Source organism: Microcebus murinus, chromosome 1, assembly GCF_040939455.1.
Source record: "Microcebus murinus isolate Inina chromosome 1, M.murinus_Inina_mat1.0, whole genome shotgun sequence".
In the NCBI taxonomy this organism is placed as follows: domain Eukaryota; kingdom Metazoa; phylum Chordata; class Mammalia; order Primates; family Cheirogaleidae; genus Microcebus; species Microcebus murinus.
In genome coordinates, this window is record NC_134104.1 from 144,209,452 (window position 1) to 144,229,800 (window position 20,349).

Here is a 20,349-nt window from a genome sequence, read left to right on the forward strand (position 1 = left end):
TAGTTGTCCAGAATTTATTTAGATACATGATATAAAACATGAACTGAAATATATATGTGGGGAGGGGAAGTTTTTAAATGTTGTTGTGTGTGTGTTTGATAGGGTAATATTTCAAACACTGTAGAGTAGCTTTTTTGTATGGACTGCAGTCATGTGTCAAGTCATTTACATATTAATAGAATATGGAATTTCTTGCCACTCATCCTCTTAACCTAAATATTTTATGGAGCTGTTTTCTTTCTCCATAATTTGTCTTTTACTTTTCAATATACTGATTGATCGGAGAAATGTTGATTTCTGTAAGGTATATTTTGTAGTGTGAAGTGTAGTATATTTGTAGAGCTAGAAAGCATTCATTATGATGTTACACAGATATATGCCATGTGTATAATTTGAAATGGCAGAGAACAAGAAGGTAAAAGTTAATTCCTATGTTGTCCCAGTCTTCTCTATATAACTTTAAGGAAGTATCTGAGACTGATAAAATTCAATAACTTTTTATTTTAGAAGGAAGAAAAGGTACTTAAAATTTATTTATTTATTTATCGATCAATTGTAGAGATGGAGTCTCACTCTTGCTCAGACTGCTCTCGAACTCCTGACCTAAAGTGATCCTCCTGCCTTGGCCTCCCAGAGTGCTAGGATTACAGATGTGAGCCACTGTGTCCAGCCAAAATTTATTTATTTATTTATTTTATTTTATTTTATTTTTTTTTGAGACAGAGTCTCGCTTTGTTGCCCAGGCTAGAGTGAGTGCCGTGGCGTCAGCCTAGCTCACAGCAACCTCACACTCCTGGGCTCGAGTGATCCTCCTGCCTCAGCCTCCCGGGTAGCTGGGACTACAGGCATGCGCCACCATGCCCGGCTAATTTTATATATATATATCAGTTGGCCAATTAATTTCTTTCTATTTATAGTAGAGACGGGGTCTCGCTCTTGCTCAGGCTGGTTTTGAACTCCTGACCTTGAGCAATCCGCCCGCCTCGGCCTCCCAAGAGCTAGGATTACAGGCGTGAGCCACAGCGCCCGGCCCCAAAATTTATTTTTATTAGAGAAAAGTTCAGATATATTATAAAAGTGGAAATAGTTGTAGTAGTGGTATAAGAATCCCTTCCCCACCAATATCTATTACCTAATATCAACAATTAATAACTGTTTTATTTATTACCACCCTTTCCCCATATTTCCCTAACCACACCACTACTATCCTCCCTATACATGCAGCTTCCCCCCCACCCCCGTCTCCCCCATTAAATATTTGAAGCAAATTTCAGAAATCCTGTTCCATCCATAAACATTTTGGTATATGTCTCTAAAAGATAAAGACTAAAAATATATAACCACAGTACATTTATCACAGCTAAAAATTAATAATCTCTTACAATCAAATACCTAATCAGTGATCAAAAATTTGAGAACACATTTGCAAAGCTGAACTCCTTCTACACTTTTATTTAAGAATTAGTGGCTCAGCCTGGTGCAGTGGCTCACACCTGTGATCCTAGCACTCTGGGAGACTGAGGTGGGTGGATCACTTGGGGTCAGGAAATTGAGACCAGTCTGAGCAATAGCAATGCCTGTCTCTACTAAAAACAGAAAAAATTAGCTGGCCATGGTGGCGTGTGCCTGTAGTCCAAGCTACTTGGGTGGCTGAGGCAAGAGGATCACTTGAGCCCAGGAATTTGAGGCTGCAGTGAGCTATGATGATGCCACTGCACTCTAGCCAGAGTGATAGAGTAAGACTCTATCTCAAAACAAAACAAAACAAAACAGAGTTAGTGGTGATTGCTGGTAATCGAAGCACTTTGGGAGGCCAAGGTGGAAGGATCACTTGAGGCCAGGAGTTTGAGACCAGTCTGGGCAACATAGTGAGACCCTGTGCCTACCAAAAAAAGAAAAAATTAGTCAGATGGGATGATGGGTCCCTGTAGTCCCAGCTACTCTGGAGACTGAGGTAACAGGATCATCGGAGCCCAGGAGTTTGAGGTTGCAGTGAGCTATGATCATGCTACTGTACTCTAGCTAGGGCAACAGAGCAAGACTGTCTCAAAAAAAGAGTTAGGCTGGGCGCAGTGGCTCACACCTGTAATTCTAGCACTCTGGGAGGCCAAGGTGGGCGGATTGCTCGAGGTCAGGAGTTCGAAACCAGGCTGAGCAAGAGTGAGACCCCGTCTCTACTATAAATAGAAATGAATTGGCCAACTAACATATATAGAAAAAATTAGCTGGGCATGGTGGTGCATGCCTGTAGTCCCAGCTACTCGGGAGGCTGAGGCAGGAGGATTGCTTGAGCCCAGGAGTTTGAGGTTGCTGTGATCTAGGCTGATGGCACGGCACTCACTCTAGCCTGGGCAGCAAATTGAGACTCTGTCTCAAAAAAAAAAAAAAAAAAAAGAGTTAGTTAGGTCAGATATTTGATCTTTTCTTGGTCAGTTCTGTAGAGGTAAGGAGAAATGTACTATTTAACTACCAAGTTACTAAAACATAGTTGCTAGTATTTGGTGGAATGCTTTTGTTTAAAACACGGAAGTTATTTTATCATAAGCTATTTCCATAGCTCTAATTTTAGTTAGACATTTAGTATAAGTGCAATATAGAATTTTGAATCTCAAAGAATCTCATTCATTAGCATGAAATCTATGCCAGTATGATGTAATCAGTAGAACATTGCTTAACTTGGAGCTTTTGCCCTATCACCAGAACAAAACAAAAATCTTTCACATGTGGAAGAAGAGAATTTTAATTATAAGTTTTTCTGAAAATTATCACAACAATTTCATTTAGATTGCTAGCTACAAATGAATGAGGCATTTCCATTTCTCCTTATCAAGATAGTTTTCAGAGCTTAGCCCAAATAATTTTAATTTGAATATTATTTTATTCTAGTGAAATATTGACATTATTTCTTCTTCTGGATAGTTTTCTATTTGAATGAGATTTGCTAATTGAATCCCTGATGTTGATTTTTATCGTGGGGGGAAAAATATAGGGACATACGGGAAGAGGTATGTGATTAGCTTGAAATAGATTATGCTACATACTAATATCTGCTATTTAGTTCTATATATTACCACAAAATGAATTTTCTAAAATACTTACCATACTACAGCAATTTTGCCTTGCATGAAAACATTCTAATAAACGGACAATTACTAATTTTGTTTAATAGATAAATGTATATAATGGATCTTAGTACTTAGAGTTTGTTCTTAACAGTTTTAAAGCTTTAGTTTTTTTGTTCCGTTTCTTTACTATGTATTTTTCTTTTTCTTAGAATGCATCTACCCAGGCTACAAAATCTCCCGACAGTGTTAATGGAAGTGAACCAACTACTCCTCAGGTCTGTTACTAATATTTTAAAAATTAAGTCATTTCAGAATGTTGGTCAGCCTGTATTATTAGCATTTGATGTTACATCGAAACGATGATTGCTAAACATTTGATACAGCATGTATGATAAACACAGTTTTGTTCATGGTTTCTTGAAAAAAATTTTAAATGAAAGCAAGATTTTAGTTTTCATTTAATACATTTATAACAGTGAAATGAAAATATTTTGAAAATATGAAATCTGACTTTATAATTGTAAAAGATTATAGAGGTAGCCATATTGAAAAACATGTTTTGAGTTATGTAATCTTGGAAGGGTACTATGAAGGAGTGGGATTTCTTTTAAAGTTTGCTTTAATGCAGAATATTCTGCTACTAGAGAATTGAGAATTTTTTTTTTTTTTGAGACAGGGTCTTGCTCTGTATCCTGGGCTAGAGTGCAGTGATGTGATCATAGCTCACTGCAACCTCAAACTCCTGGGCTCAAGTGATCCTCCTGCTTCTGCCTTCTAAGTAGCTAGGACTACAGGTGTGCACCATCATGCTCAGCTCATTTTTCTATTTTTTGTAGAAACAGGATCTCACTGTTGCTCAGTCTGGTCCTGAACTCCTATTCTCAAGTGATCCTCCCGCTTCGGCCTCCCAAAGTACCAGGATTACAGGTGTGAGCCACTGGGCCTGGCCAGAATATTTTTGATTTAAAAAAGTTATTTGGAGGCTAGGTCTTGAGTGACATTCTTTTGAAGCCTTCCAAAAAAGAAAGAACAAAATCATAATGATATCAGTGTCTGAGATGAACATCTGTTTACTTTGCTTTTAGTAATGACTTTTATCATAATTATAGCTGTTCTCAGTAGTCTCTATTGTAGAACAGTAATGTTTCTAATTCTGTGAACTGAGGGCATGCATTTAGATGATTTGTAAGCTAAATGATTTGCAAACTAACTTATATAACATCCTGAAATATTGTCTAGCAAATGTATAAATCACAGCTTCTCAAACTCTGGATGAGTGACATGCGAGCTTACATCCTCATGTGTTTCAGTGGGGCTGGTTAGGTTCTAGGGACAACCAGAGTCCCTAGGCCTGTTCTTTGGCCTTAGTAAATCCTATGACCTCTACAAATACATCATTTCCTATAAGTGCCTTGAGGGAGGGGTAAAATATTGAGAGGCACCAATCTTAACAGTACTATACTGCTGCAGTCCCCAACCCCTGGACTGAGGACTGGTACTGGTCTGTGTGCTGTTAGGAACCAGGTTGCACAGCAGGAGGTAAGCAGTGGGCAAGCGAGCAAGCGAAGCTTCATCTGTATTTACATTGCTTGTATCACCCATTGCTTGTATCACCACCTAAGCTCTGCCTCCTGCCAAATCAGTGACGGTGTTAGGTTCTGCATTATGGTGAGTTATATAAATTATGTCATTATATATTACAATGTAATAATAATAGAAATAAAGTACACAATAAATATAATGCCCCTGAATCATCCCCAAACCATTCCCACCCCCTAATCCATGGAAAAATTGTCTTCCTTGAAACTTGTCCTTGGTGCCAAAAAGGTCAGGAACTGTTGCTATATTGAATGTATCCAGTGATCTTTAAAGAGTAATATTAAAGAATATTATTTAGATTGCTTATTTTCTTCTCTTATAGGATAGTCCAAAAATCTAAATGTAGTTATGAATACAGAAACTAGAATGAATGATAATCAGCTTTTTAAAAATTTCAGCATATTATAGGGGTACAGATGTTAAGGTTACATATATTGCCCATGCCTTCTCTCCCCCCTCGAGTCAGAGCTTCAAGTGTGACCATCCCCCAAACGTTGCACATCTCACTCATTATGTTTGTATATACCCATCCCCTCCTCCCCTACCCACCTCCCTGACACCTGTTAAATGTTATTCCTATATGTCCACTTAGGTGTTGATCTGTTAATATCAATTTGCTGGTGAGTACGTGTGGTGCTTGTCTTTCTTTTTTCTTTTGGGACAGAGTCTCGCTTTGTTGCCCAAGCCAGAGTGAGTGCTGTGGCGTCAGCCTCGCTCACAGCAACCTCAAACTCCTGGGCTCAAGCAATCCTGCTGCCTCAGCCTCCAGAGTAGCTGGGACTACAGGCATGCACCACCATGCCTGGCTAATTTTTTCTATATATATTAGTTGACCAATTAATTTCTTTCTATTTATAGTAGAGAAGAGGTCTAGCTCTTGCTCAGGCTGCTTTCGAATTCCTGACCTCGAGCAATCTGCCCACCTAGGCTTCCCAGAGTGCTAGGATTACAGGTGTGAGCCACCGTGCCTGGCCAGTGCTTGTTTTTCATTCTTGAGATACTTCACTTAGTAGGATGGGTTCCAGCTCTATCCAAAAATATAAGAGGTGCTATATCACCATTGTTTCTTAAAGTTGAATAGTACTCCATGGTATACATATACCACATTTTATTAATCCACTCATGTATTGATGGGCACTTGGGTTGTTTCCACAACTTTGCAACTGTGAATTGTGGTGCTATAAACATTTGAGTGCAGGTGTCTTTTTCATAAAGTGACTTTTGATCTTTTGGGTAGATGCCCAGTAGTGGAATTGCTGGATCAAATATTAGATCTACTTGTACCGCTTTTAAGGTATCTCTATATTGCTTTCCACAGAAGTTGAACTAGTTTGCAGTCCCACCAGCAGTGTAGGAGTGTTCCTCTCTTTCCGCATCCATGCCAGCATTTGTTGTTTAGGGACTTTTTGATAAAGGCCATTCTTACTGGAGATAAGTGATATCTCATTGCAGTTTTGATTTGCATTTCCCTGATGATTAGAGATGTTGAGCATTTTTTCATATGTTGATAATCAGCTTTAAAACAAATTCAGGAGAGTTTTAATTAATGTGAAGAATGAATGTGGAGGATATTCAGGAAGTAAGCTCACTAAGGCTTAAAAACAATTACAAATATTTTCTTAAAAAATAATAAAGAGTAGCATTTAACGAGTGTTTACTGTGTGTTAGGCATTATCTTAAGTATTTTACATATATGATCTCATTAATTTTTATAACAAGGAGATACCTTTACTCGGAGTTTACTTTTATTTTAAACAACTTTCTGACAAGTTGGTTGTTTGGTTTAGCAAATTAGAAACAATGTGTATATATGAAGTGGGTTGAATGCTTACTGTGGTTGAGCATATTGATAGCAGCAGGAAATCATAGTTGACACCAGGGTAAAAGACATGGCAAAAAGCAAGCCCTAGAGTTCATAAAACATAGCAGCTTGTAGACTCTCTTATTACTGGGGCAAAATACCCATACAGATTGAACATCCCTAATTTGAAAATGTGAAATGCTTTAAACTCTGAAACTTTTTGAGTGCTGACATGATGCCACAAGTAAAATTTTCCACATCACTTTATGTGATGTGCCACAGTCCAAACATACAGTTCATTCAGCATGTACAATGTACAGTTTAATTAGCATCCCTAAGAGAAAAAAGACTCTCCCAGTTCCCTTTGACTGCAACATTATCTTTTTCATTAACACCCAGATTTCTCCCCACAAGCAGACTCACAAAGGGTAATAAAATGAGTGTGTGCAGGCTGGATGTGTCAGTGGTAGGTTCCCCATGATGTCCCACATGGGGCTAAGACCTGTGTGCATTACTCACTGTTTTTTGGCTGTTCTCTGCTCTGTGGTGTAAAGATACTGTTGAAAATGTCAAAAAAAAAAAAAAAAAAAAGCCTGCAGATACCTCTGTGGGTAGCAGTGATAAGAAAACGAGGAAGCATTTATGTTTTTTTATAGCACAGAAAATCAAACTGTTGGAGAAACTGGATAGCAGTGTTAGTATGAAACATCTTACTGAAGAGTATGGTGTTGGAGTGACTGTTGAAATTCTATACTGAAAATGATAAACAGAAGTTAATTAGAATTAGAAAACACCACATAAATCTAAAAATGAGGATCTCAATCATGTATTGAAATTTGGATCTGTTAGTGTTGCAGTGAACACAGGCCACTTAAATATGGCATATAATAAAGATCTATCACAGTGAACTAAAAATTGAAGGGCACTGTGAATGTTCAACAGGCTGGTTGCAGAAATTCAAGAAATACATGGCATTAAATTTTTAAAGATTTGTAGTGATAAAGCATCTGCTAATCATGAAAAACAGTGGAGTTCATTGACAAGTTTGCCAAGGTCATTGCTAGTCTGTAGTGCTAATGAAACCTCTGTGGCCTTATTGCTCTAGAGAAACACTGATTACGGCTGATGAGACAGCCTCACCAGGAATTTAGGATGCCAAAGACAGAATAACTATGCTGGGATGTGCTAATGCAGCAGTTACACATAAGTGAAAATTTGCTGTGATAAAAGCAAAAGCTTGCATTTTCACAGTTTTCAAGGAGTGAATTTCTTACCAGTCCATTATTATGTTAACAAAATGTATGAATCACCAGGGACATCTTTTTTGATTTGTTTCACAAATATTTTGTACCATTGGTTCATGTTCACTGCAGGGAAGCTGGATTGGATGACAGCTGCAAGATTTTGTTATGCCTTGACAACTGCTCTGCTTATGCCCCAGCTGAAATTCTCATCAATAATAATGTTTGTGCCATGTATTTTCCTTAAAATGTGACTTCCTTAATTCAGCCATGTGACCAGGGTATTATTAGATCAATGAAGAGTAAATATAAAAACTTTCTTGAATACCATGCTAGTAGCAGTGAACAGAGGTGTGGATGAGGAAGGGTTTCAAAGGGAGTTTAGCGTGAAGGATGCTGTTGCCAATATTTGGAACACAGTGCCTAAAGACACAGTTGTGCGTGCCTGGCACAACCTCTGACATGAGATTGTTTAGTGATGATAATGGATGAGGTAGTGACTAATGATTCCATATGTCAAGTGAGGAAAAAAATGATGTCTGACCTTACATTTGTTTTAAAAAAATACCTTCAGAATCCCTCAGTGGGTTGGAAGAAGTGGATATTGAAGAATTTTTTAACATTGATAATGAGACTTCAGTTGTTCATTCACTGACCGACATTGAAGTAGCTGAAATGGTTCTGAATCAAGATCATGATGATAATAGTGATAATGAAGATGACACTGCAGAAAAAGTGCCTATGGACAACATGGGGAAAATGTGTGATAGGCTTATTGAAGGACTAGATCAGTGTGCATTCATAACAGAACAAAAAATTATGTCAGTTTATAAAATCAAAGAGAGAATTCTAACACAAAAACCATTGTTAGTGAGGCAGATGATACTGGAGGAAACATTTAAAAAAGCCATTTAGCAGAATGCCTCCTCGTACTTAGAGAACTCATTTCCTGGTCCCTCAATTGCTTTTGATGCTTCTACTCACTTATAAAAAGAAAATACAGTATACGGTAACCTTTTAATCAAAATATTGCATTGTAGGTGGAGACTAAAACTTAGCATTGTTAGTTGTTGCTGTTTAACAGCTGATATAGATATTCTGCTGATGCTACTATGTTGTTTAGTTACCCTGAACACATTAGTTTTTCACTGTATCATTGGTATGTCATATCTTTTCCTATTAGGTACTTATGTGTGAATTAGTGTAAGAAAATGATTGCTTATTGATGGCATGTTAGTTCAGAGTCAGGAGTGATGGTGATGCCAGCAGACCACAGATTGTCCACATGGGTAGCTGAGATAGTGACACCTTTGCTTTCTGATGGTTTAGTGTATATAAACTTTGTTTCATGCACAAAATTATTAAAAATATTATATAAAACTAACTTCAGGCTATCTGTGTAAGGTATATATAAAACACAAATGAATTTTGTGTTTAGATTTGGGTCCTATCTCCAAGATATTATGTATGTACAAGTATTCCAAAATCTGAAAAAAAGCTGGAATCTGAAGCATTTATGGTTCTAAGCTTTTCAGATTAGGGGTATTTAACTTGTACAAGTCAATTGATTTGGTACACAATATAAAATTGTGGCAGGAGTATCATTTAAAAAGGATTGTCCATTGTCTTTTCTTTGTACCCCCAAGCTCCCCATTGTCTTAAAAGGCAAAAAGTGTATATGTATTTCAGAAAAATTAATGTTAAAAACAGTTAACTTTTGAAGTGTTGTTTAATGCAGTTCATAAAATTCAGCTCATCAAAATGATTCATTCATTTATTCATCTCCAAAGGAATGTTTTATTCCAAACAGACTTATAAAAACTCAGATATTTGAAAATAACTAGTATATGCCACCTTATAATAGAGAAAAATACATTTTGCAAAACAGTTGATGTATTTGAGCATTCCTCTTTATCTGGTAAGCTGTAAAATTATTTCATTGGATCATAGATTTAGTATTTAGGGATTTAGGAGGAATCTAGGATTTAATATTACGCTTTGATTGTATAGATGAGAAATCAGGCAAGAATTCTTACATTATGTTACCAGGAAGAAGTGACTAGTTATTGACTAGTATTGTGGAATTATCATAGGTAGACACAAACCACCACTCTATCCAGCTATAATTTTTTGCCATATATTGCCTCATTTGAATTTATATGCTATTGAAATAAAAGGAGAACTGAATTTTATTAAACAAAGTAAAATATAGGGATTTAAATGGTCTCATGTTATTGTGTTGTTTTTAATTATGGGGAAAATCCTTATTTTGAAAAATGTATGAATTTTTTAATATAAGAAAGTATAGGAGTATTACAATTACATTTTTTATTGCTATTTTCTGAATATTTCTTTTCTCTTTCTCTCTTTCTCTCCCTCTCCCTCTCCCTCTCCCTCCCTCCCTCCCTCCCTCCCTCTCTCTCTCTCTCTCTCTCTCTCTCTGTCTCTCTCTCTGTCTCTCTCTCTGTCTCTCTCTCTCTGTCTCTCTCTCTCTGTCTCTCTCTCTCTCTCTCTCTCTCTCTCTCTCTCTCTCTTTTTTTGAGACCGGTTATCACTGTGTCGCCTGGAGTGCAGTGACCTCATTATAGTTCACTGCAACCTTCATGGCTCAAGTGATCTTCTCTCCTCAGCTTCCTGAGTAGCTGGGCATGCTGTACCACACTCAGCTAATTTTTCTATTTTTTTGTAGAGATGGGGTCTTGCTCTTGCTGAGGCTGGTCTTGAGTGATCCTCAAGTGATCTTTCTGCCTCTCTTTCCCAAAATGTTAGGATTATAGACCATTAGCCACCATGCCCAGCCTCCTTTTTCTTTTATTTTAAACAGTTTATTATGAAAAATTTTAAATATACAGAAAAGTTAAAGAGCTTTACAGTAGACATCTGTATACACACCATCTATATTCTACCATTGATACTTTACTGTACTTTATTATAAATCTGTCCATCCTTTTCTCTATCCATCCCTCTATCTGTCCCTCAATCCACCGTACTTTTCTGATTCATTTCTTTATATGAAGGGGTCGGGGGTAGTGAGGAGGAGGGGTGTTCAGTTGCCTGGGCTTTTTAGTTAAGACAGAGTCTCACTCTGTTGCCCTGAGTAGAGTGCAGTGGCTTCATTGTAGCTCACTGCAACCTCCAACTCCTGGGCTATAAGCCATCCTTCTGCCTCAGCCTCCTGGGTGGCTGGGGCTACAGGCGTGTGCCGCAACGCCTGGCTGGGTTTTTTTTTTTCTTTCTTTTTTGATAGAGATGGGGGTCTCACTCTTGCTCAGGCTAGTCTCAAACTCCTAAGCTCAAGCAATCCTCCTACCTCAGTAGTTTGTTCCTTTGTATTGCTTAGTAAAATTCCTTTGAATGACTGTTGTGCTGTTTGTTTACCTATTTACTTATTCATGGACACCTAGGCTGTTTTTGGGTATTATGAATAAAACTACCAGTTAAGCTGGGCATGGTGGTGCGTGCCTATAGTCCCCGTTACTCGAGAGGCTGAGGCAGGAGGATCGCTTGAGCACAGGAATTTGAGGCTACAGTTCCGTTGTACTGTGCCACTGCATTCCAGCCTGGTTGACAGAGTGAGACCTCATCTCTAAAAAACAAAACAAAACAAAACAAACTATTAGGCACACTATTTTAGAAGTCTTCTTGTGGATGTAAGTTTTCATTTTTCCCCTTTTCAAGTGCTGTTTTGTACTAATACTTTTTCATGATTTCTAGAATAACATGTGTTGTATATATAAAATAATGTGTTTTGATACATATTTTGACCAAGTGTTGAGTCTTTAAATATCTCCCATTAGATCATTTTTAACATACTGCCAGGTTAAGGTTCAACTGAACAGATGTGTCCTAAGTACATAGTTTGTGGAAAGCACTGTTGCAAGGCTACAGAGATAAAGAGAATATGGATCCTGTTCTAAAAGAACATGAAGTCTAGTGAGTCAGAACATGAACTAAGGTGAGTCAGAGGGTGTGTGTATAGCAGACATAATGATAGGAAAACTTATTTAGTGCTTATACATAAAAGCATTATTCTAGGTATTTTAAATGTTTTTACTCATTTAATCCACACAACAATCCTATTAGAGTAGTACAGTTTCTATTCCCATTTTACAGATGAGGAAATTGAAACACAGAGGTCTTTTTTTTTTAATTTTTTTAAATTTCTTTATTTTTTTTTCTATTTTCAGTTGGCCAATTAATTTAAAAAAATTTTTTTTAAATTTTAGTAGAGACGGGGTCTCTCTCTTGCTCAGGCTGGTCTCAAACCCCTGAGCTCAAACAATCCACTTGCCTTGGCCTCCCAGAGAGCTGGGAATACAGGTGTGAGCCACCACGCCCGGCGGAAACACAGAGGTCTTAACGTTAGTTAAGTGGTAAAGCTGGGATTCAAATCAGAGTTTTGTCAGAATCTGTTCTTAACCACTGTGCTTTATTGTCTCTGTAATTATTCTGGGGTATAAATAATTAAGTTAGTTGTCACACCAACAAGTAAATAACTAATGGTGAGTCAGAATGCTCTCAGTGCTGTAGTAGTGGTCCTGGGAAAGTACTTAAGTCATAAAGAATGGTCATTTCTGAGGGAGGAGATCTCAAATTTCCTGAAAGAGCTGAAATTGGAGCTGAGGGAAGACATTCTTATTTGTAAGTTTGTCTTTTGTTTGAATCAGTGTCTTTTTAAATCACTTTTCTCCAATAATAATCATAATTGCTACTACTTATTGTTTACCACATTGTAAATATTTTGTATTAACTCCTTCAGTCCTTTAGGCAGCCATACAAGGTAGGAGGTGTTATTATTTTTATCATTGTCATTTTTATCATCCTCATTTTATAGAGGAGGAAACAAGACTAATGAGTTTAAGTAACTTGGTCAAGGTCATGTAGAACACAGTGCTGGTGCTAGGATTTGAACTTAGGCCACCTGACTCGATAGCTCAGAGGCTTAAATCACTGCACTCAGAAATGTTACTCTGATGTGGCAGTTAAATTTATCAGCATCTGCCAATACATATCTTGGCATTGTTCGTTAACTTTTGGCTGACCCTAAAATACCAGCTATTTCTGGTGTTCTTCAAACTTGTATCACTTGTTTGTGCTACGGCAATTTATGAGAAGATTGTCTGCTATGAACTAAAAAGCCCTTTTCTCATAGATCAGAAGTGTCTGGTAATAGAGTACCAGTAATGTGGTTTTTAAAGTTTTTGAGCACAAAGGTCTCTCCTCTCCCTTGAGGCCTTTTCCTGCCCCCGACCCCATTATGAAGGGAGAACTTGTACATTAGCAAAAACCCCAGAAAGTACAGAAAAATATAAAAATGAAAATAAGGCCAGGTGCAGTGGCTCACACCTGTAATCCTAGCACTTTGGGAAGCTAAGGTGAGAGGATTGTTTTAGGCCAGGAGTTTGAGACCAGCCTGGGTAACATAGCAAGACCCTATCTCTAAAAAGATTAAAAGAAAATTAGCCAGATGTGGTGGTATGCACTTGTAGTCTCAGCTACTTGGGGAGGCTGAAGCAAGAGGATTGCTTGTGCCCAGGAGTTTGAGGCTACAGTAAGCTATGATTGTGTCACTGTACTCCAGCCTGGACAACAGAGAAAGAACCTCTCTCTTAAAAATAAGAAAAGAAAGAAAGACCACTCAAAATCCTACCATTCAAAGAGAACCACTGTTAATTTTTGGTGTCTGTCTTTCACAACTTGGTTCTAAGGGTATACATATAAATATACATATAAATTGAAAAGTATATATAATTACCTTAAGTCAAAATGAGTTTACAATATACATATTGTTTTATAACTTGATTTTTTCTCCCATTTGATAGTATGTCTTGAACAACTTTTCATATACTATAATTTATATAATGTGTCCTCTAGTGGTGAACATTTGGGTTGTTTCATGTTTTTACTATTATAAACAACCTGTGATTAATCTGTGTGCATAGAAGGGCATGGGGCATGTTATTCCCTCTTACTTACTCCTACCTTGCCCAATACTATTATTAAATCTCTAAAATTCACGAATAAAACATCTCTGTTTTGATTTTTTAAACTGTATACTAAAGAGAATCTTTTTGTTTTCTTGTAAGTTTTACCTACACATGACCTCAGTCTCCCCTGAGTATTTCACTCTTGGCATCTTTGAGGTCTTATAGGTGACCCTGTTGCACTAATGAGAATGAGTTTCTAGGAAACACCTGTTAAACAGTGACTGCTGTAACCTGAGCAAGATAATGATACTTACAACAGTTGAATTATATTGTGTTATTTTTCATTGTGTTGTTATTCAAATTTATTAAGGGAACAGCTCTTTCTTATCACTATTTCTAGCATCTGTGCAGAGGGATTCTACCTCAGACCTTTCAACTCTCCTCCAAGATATGTTAATTTTTATTTTTATTCCCAGTAGACAGGATAGTAAGTAGAACAGAGTTGGATGTCACTAGTCAACTCTGCCACACATTCCCTTATTAAACAAAAGTAGACTCTATATATTACCTCCCTCCTGCCTCCATTCCTCTTTTTTGTTGAGAAGAATGATCAGAAATCATCACCTCCATAAAGACTCTCCAGATATAGGTCACTTGAGTTCAGTCATGCACTTCACGCTTCATAGTAGGCTCTGGGTATAGACTGGTGATACAGATGGTGTACTCAGATGGTCACTGCCTTCAAGGATCTTACAGTTTAGTGGATGAATCCCCACAACACATCTGTGAGGTCAGCTGCAAAAGTATGGCTTCCTTCTTTTTTACAGATGTACAAACTGAAGGAAAATGACTTAGTGAAGGTCATTTTACCTCTAGCTGACAGACCTGGGACTTTCACCCTAGTCCTCTGACACCGGTGCTTTTTCAGAAATAACCAGGTGTCTTTTGTTTTTCAGGAAACAATATATTATGTAAAATGTCAGGAATATAAATTGAATTTATTAGAGCTTTTAATAGATTATTGCTGGTAAAAGGGGATAAAGGAAATCTAAATGTGTGTTTTTAACCCACGTATTCTGTTTGGTTTTGGTTGCAGTCAGGTGACACACAGTCTTTTGCACAGAAGATCCAGCTCCGGGTACCTTCCATGGAGTCTTTGTTTCTAAGTCCAATAAAGGAATCTCTATTCCGATCTTCTTCTAAAGAGTCTTTGGTACGAACGTCTTCCAGAGAGTCCCTGAATCGACTTGACCTAGACTTTTCTGCTGCCACCTTTGATCCACCGTCTGATATGGATAGCGAGGCCGAAGACTCCCAAGGGAATTCAGACAGTCTCAGTAAAGAACAGTTGATTCACCGGTTGCAAAGAATGGAACGAAGCTTAAGTAGCTACAGAAGAAAATATTCTGAGGTAGGAGCATGACCTTTTTGCCTTTACAAAAATTTCTTCCCTTGTTCTCTCATTCATATTACTGTATTGCTTTTACTCCTGTGGTTGGCTAGTGTTGATTCCCTAGATACCCTGGTTATTAATAGTAGGTAGTCTGTGAAAATATTTAGACTTTCAGTGGTACAGAGGCCTTTGGTAAGACTGTTGGTAAAATTGTGGAGGAGATTGTTGTCCTGTAGTATTTTGGTTCACACATTTTGGGGCTGTCTCCTCTCCTAGTCTCTCTCTCCAAGGTCACTTAGACACCCAGTGCAGAATTCATCCTTTTTCCTTCTCACATCACCTCCCTCGTTCATCTCTAAGTAATGTGCCTCTTCTGCCAGCCAGATTCCCATTATTACTGACTCCAATTATGTTTTAGGTAGCCTGATTATCTGATAGATTTGGTTTATTCTCATTGTACCTACATTTAAACTTTTTGCCTCAAATGACTCTTTTAATTGCTAAATACCTTGAGAATGAACACTCTGTGTTTGGTCTAAGGGAAGAAAGAAGTAGTGCTGCTGTATTGTTTATTTGTCTTAAACAATGTGTAATGTTTTGTTATCTTAAGGTTTGTAAATCAGCATTACAGTTAATGAATAATGAAGTTCAGAGTTTGTTTATAAATTTAGCCATGACTTCTATTTCCAATTATGACTATAATAGGGATAGTTTTACCCTATGGCAACAAACAAAACAAAATAAAACCCTAGATGAAATATACGAAATGTCTTTTTAAAACTATAAGGTGCTGACAAGATAAGAAGAAATTATCAGGCTAAAATCTGCAGGCTGGCTGGAATCCAGAGATGTAAACAGGGCATTAAAACCATTTATCTCATGAAGCACTTGTAGAACTTGGCAACTTTTTCCTTTTAAAATTTTTGCTTTTATATTTTATTTCTACTGAAGTTAATAATGGTCTTGAATCTTTTTGTTTGTTTATATTATTTTGCTGATTTAGCCATGGCTTTTAAGTTTGAAACGAGGGTAGCAGTATAATTGGTATTTAAGTATGCCAGACAAGGGGTATTTTATATGTATAATGTCATTTAATTTTGTATCATCCTTGTGAGGTAGGTGTTAATTAGCTCTATTTTGTAGAAAAGGGATTGGAGACTCCTAATGACTTGCTTAAGTTGCATGTTAACTTGCTTAAGGTCACACAGGCAGCAATTGGCAGAGTCTGGATTTGATTCTAGGTCCTCCTACCCCCGCCTCCCAAAGTGCTGGGATTATAGGTGTGAGCCATTGTGCCTGGCCAGAATTTTGTTTTCTGTATTCTTATCTCTGTTGCTAGAATCAGCTTATGTGCAGAAGAGGCACATTACTTAGAGATGAACAAGGGAGGGGATGTGAGGAGGAAAAAGGATGAATTCTGCACTGGTTTCTAAGTGACCTTGGAGAGAGAGACTAGGAGAGGAGACAGCCCCAAAATGTGTGAACCAAAATACTACAGGACAACAATCTCCTCCACAATTTTACCAACAGTCTTACCAAAGGCCTCTGTACCACTGAAAGTCTAAATATTTTCACAGACTTCCATTGCTCCTGCCTCTTGACTCAAGACATCAGTAGTGGCATTTGAGGGCATATAGCAGTCTTCCAAGGTAAATGACAATGCTCAGACTAGAGGGGTGCTTCCTTTTAAAGCTGTGGTCTATCTCTAGAGCAGCACTAGCACTTCTAAAGTAGGGTCCAAATAATTCATTGAAGCCATGTGCTTAACCTTCAGATGAAAAATGTTATATATTAAAATAATTTATAGGTTTAAAGAGATTTGTTGGCCGGGTGTGGTGGCTCACGCTTGTAATCCTAGCACTCTGGGAGGCCGAGGCAGGAGGAGTGCTTGAGCTCAGGAGTTCGAAACCAGCTTGAGCAAGAGCAAGACCCCGTCTCTACTATAAATAGAAAGAAATTAGCCAAACAACTAAGAATAGAGAAAATTAGCCAGGCACGGTGGTGCGTGCCTGTAGTCCCAGCTGCTGGGGAGGCTGAGACTGAAGGATCCCTTGAGCCCAGGATTTTGAGGTTGCTGTGAGCTATGATAATGCAGTTTGAGTAGCCTCTTATCTTTAGGCAAAGCTTTAATCCCCACCTATGAATTAAGTACTAACATTTAAAGAGGCATGTTTCATATAGAAACTTTGATATCTTCTAGTCAAGTTACATTTTATTTTTTAGAAATATATATTCTATGTTATTTAGTATTGACTGTTACACATTTATTAATCGGGTTGAATTATCTATAAAGGACTCTTCTATTTTGTTTATTTTTTGACTTTCATAAAGAGATATTTTAGGAGAGGTTAGAATAATTAATTACATTTATTTAGGAATTATTAATGTTTTTTGTTTGTTTTTTTGCCTGCTTCCTTTTCCTTTACAAGGAATGACTAATGTTGTTGGTGACTTTATTTTAGCTTGTTACAGCTTATCAGACACTTCAGAGAGAGAAGAAAAAATTACAAGTAAGTGATTTATTGGCTGTGTTATTGAGTCATACATAATTTTAAAATTAGAAAAGATCTTAATGTAAGATATTTCTAACCCTCCCCTTGAATAATTCTCCATATGATCAAAATATTTCACCTGTTTTACCTTTATTAGGGGTTTTGATAGAGAAAGAGTGAATAAAAGATCCTAGAAATTTTACCTCTGTAAGGGATGAGCTTCCTTGAGTTATAGATCTCTGCAGTGTTTAAGTGGTTTGAATTTAAGGCATGTTTGCCTCTTTCAAGCATGTTTCCTAGTGTCTCAGTCTGTAGGTTGTTTCCTTGTGTTAGTAGTAAAGAGATATTCAACCTTCTTTGCTTTCCTTCTACTTTTTAAATATTTGCAGACATCTGTTTCATATCATTATATCAGGGTCCAAATCCAAGCATCCTCTCTTCTAAAATAGCTGTTTCCTGAGGCTGCTGCTTATAAAGCTCTTGGTGAAGTATGTAGGGATAAGAAACTATGTATCTCTTCTTGGTGACCCACCTTGGCCCTACCACGTCATCCTGTTTGTGGCCAGAAATTTCCCACCAGGTATCCTAGGTGATAATTCATACATCAGAGCTCAGGGGAAATATCTGTTCCAGTTCAAATGTTGCCATCAATTTGTTATTTTTTTTCCACAAAATATAGTCTTGTTTTTTAAAGTAAAAGTTATTTCATACCGTTTAGCATTTTGTCCCATTTGAAAAAGCTAATTATATACATAACCAAAAAGTTATTTTTTAAGTGAGCTTAATAAAATTAATTTCCTCATGTATATTATTTTTAAATAATTAATCAGCCATAAATATTAACTTCATTAAGTACAACATAAAGTTTCCTGTCTTTGGTCTGGAATATAATCAGCTCATCAGTTATTTATTGCTGAATAAGTGTTCTAACTGTTCATAATAAATAAAAAATTAGATGATTACAAATAGAACTTTTAGTTTGATATTTTCTGAAACATGCGATCCATTTAAGTGAGGAATAGTTCTGATTTAAGCCATTGTCTTATTTATATTCTATAAGTTCATTCTCAAAAGGTTACCTTGTTCTTAAGTTCTGTGAGTACCTTGCTTGTTTGTGTTTCTTTGAATTGTCTGTGGATTTTCATTTCTAGATACATGTTTGTAATTCTAACACTAGGTGGCAGTAGAGAGTTATGGTTTCATAGTTTCAAATTTAAAAGGTGTTAGAGATAAAATTCAATGATTTGTACTCTTTTCTATACATGTATACATGCCCATGTGTGCATGCCTAGAAACCTCTTTATTAAATAGACAAATATCCTTTCCATAGAACCAATGAAATTATTTTAAGTACTGCCGACACTATTACCAATGCTATTTATGTTAGCTAACATTTATTGAGCTCTTACTAGTGTGCCAGGCATTTTGGTGTATTTAGTCTTTGCCCCTTTCCGGTGAAGAAACTAAGGGAGAGTGACTTGTTCATTGTTGCACAGCATATAAGAGGTAGGGAGGAGAGCTGAGATCTATTTCCTGGCAGTTAGACTCCAGAGCATGTGCTACAGTTTTTCATCATTCTCAGCATAGCATCTTCCTGTGTTTACAAATTTATATTTGAAACTGAACAAACAAAACCTGTGTTCATGCCTTTTGGGGGAAAAAAGCCCTGGTTTTAGTTTTATTCACTTACAAAGCTGCACAAATATAGCCCATCCACACTCCTTGGTCATTAGCAGATCCTTTGCCTATCTGTGTCCCTATTTCATTGTTAATGCACACAAATCAGTGAAGCTCCGGATTAACCTATTTATCTACTTCTGTGTATTTATGTTGTATAAGAATATATGGTTGTTTCATTTCCATAGACCATAACCTTTCTGAGTTTAACTTCCTTTACTAGTGAAAAGAATCCCCCTGTTTCTCCCTCCACCCCCTCAAAGGGTGAGTCCTTTCTTGTTTTTTTTTTGTTTTTTTTTTTTTTGACAGAGTCTCACTCTTGCCCATGCTGGACTGCAGTGGCCTCATCTTAGCTCACTGCAACTTCAAACTCCTGGGCTCAAGTGATCTTCCTACTTCAGCCTCCCAAGTAGCTAGGACTATAGGCATGCACCACCACGCCTAGCTAATTTTTCTATTTTTTGTAGAGATGAGATCTTATTCTTGCTCAGGCTGGTCTTAAATGCCTGGCCTCAAGTGATCCTCACGCCTCAGCCTCCTGCTAGGATTACAGGCATGAGCCTGTAATGAGGATTACCCGGCCTCCTTTCATCTTTCAACATTACTCTTTTAGCGTGATTTTTTTAAAATGTATGGTTGCTAATTTAGCCCTTTAATGTTCTCTTTGCTAGTTTCTCCTGGGATTTTTTGTTTGTTTGTTTAAATATAGACAACTATTTTGTTTTTAAGTCATAGAAGCTTTAAAACAGGCTGGTAATTGAAATATCCCACACATTATAGGCTACAATGAGATAAGTTGCAATTGGAATTTGATTTAACTTTTACAGTTTTTTATTTTTTAAATTAACCTATATCAAAATTGACTTTTTGTTTGGTTTACATGTCTACATATTTTAACAAATGTATAGAGTTATGTAACCACTACTGTGGCCAGGATACAGAACAGTTCTATAGCATCATGATTTAACTTTTATTTATTTGTTTGTTTATTTATTTTAAGAAACAGGGTCTCTGTCACCCAGGTTTGGGTGTAGTGGCACAATCATAGCTCACTATAACCCTGAACTCCTGGGCTCAAGCAATCCTTCTGCCTCAGCCTGCTGAGTAGCTAGGACTACTATGGTGCAAGCCATAACACCTGGCTAGTTTTTTTT

At 37.1% G+C, this 20,349-nt stretch overlaps 1 protein-coding gene across 5 annotated transcripts in view; it reads left to right on the forward strand.

The window, feature by feature from the left end:
* Window positions 1-20,349, forward strand: part of GOLGA4 (golgin A4) — a 108,779-nt gene that overhangs the window by 20,584 nt on the left and 67,846 nt on the right. For all 5 annotated transcript variants that reach the window (XM_012745410.3, XM_012745411.3, XM_012745413.3 and 2 more), the window contains 3 exons: window positions 3,275-3,340; window positions 14,730-15,044; window positions 17,489-17,536. In XM_012745410.3, coding sequence (XP_012600864.2) covers window positions 3,275-3,340; window positions 14,730-15,044; window positions 17,489-17,536 — 429 coding nt within the window. The remainder of the gene's footprint in view (window positions 1-3,274; window positions 3,341-14,729; window positions 15,045-17,488; window positions 17,537-20,349) is intronic.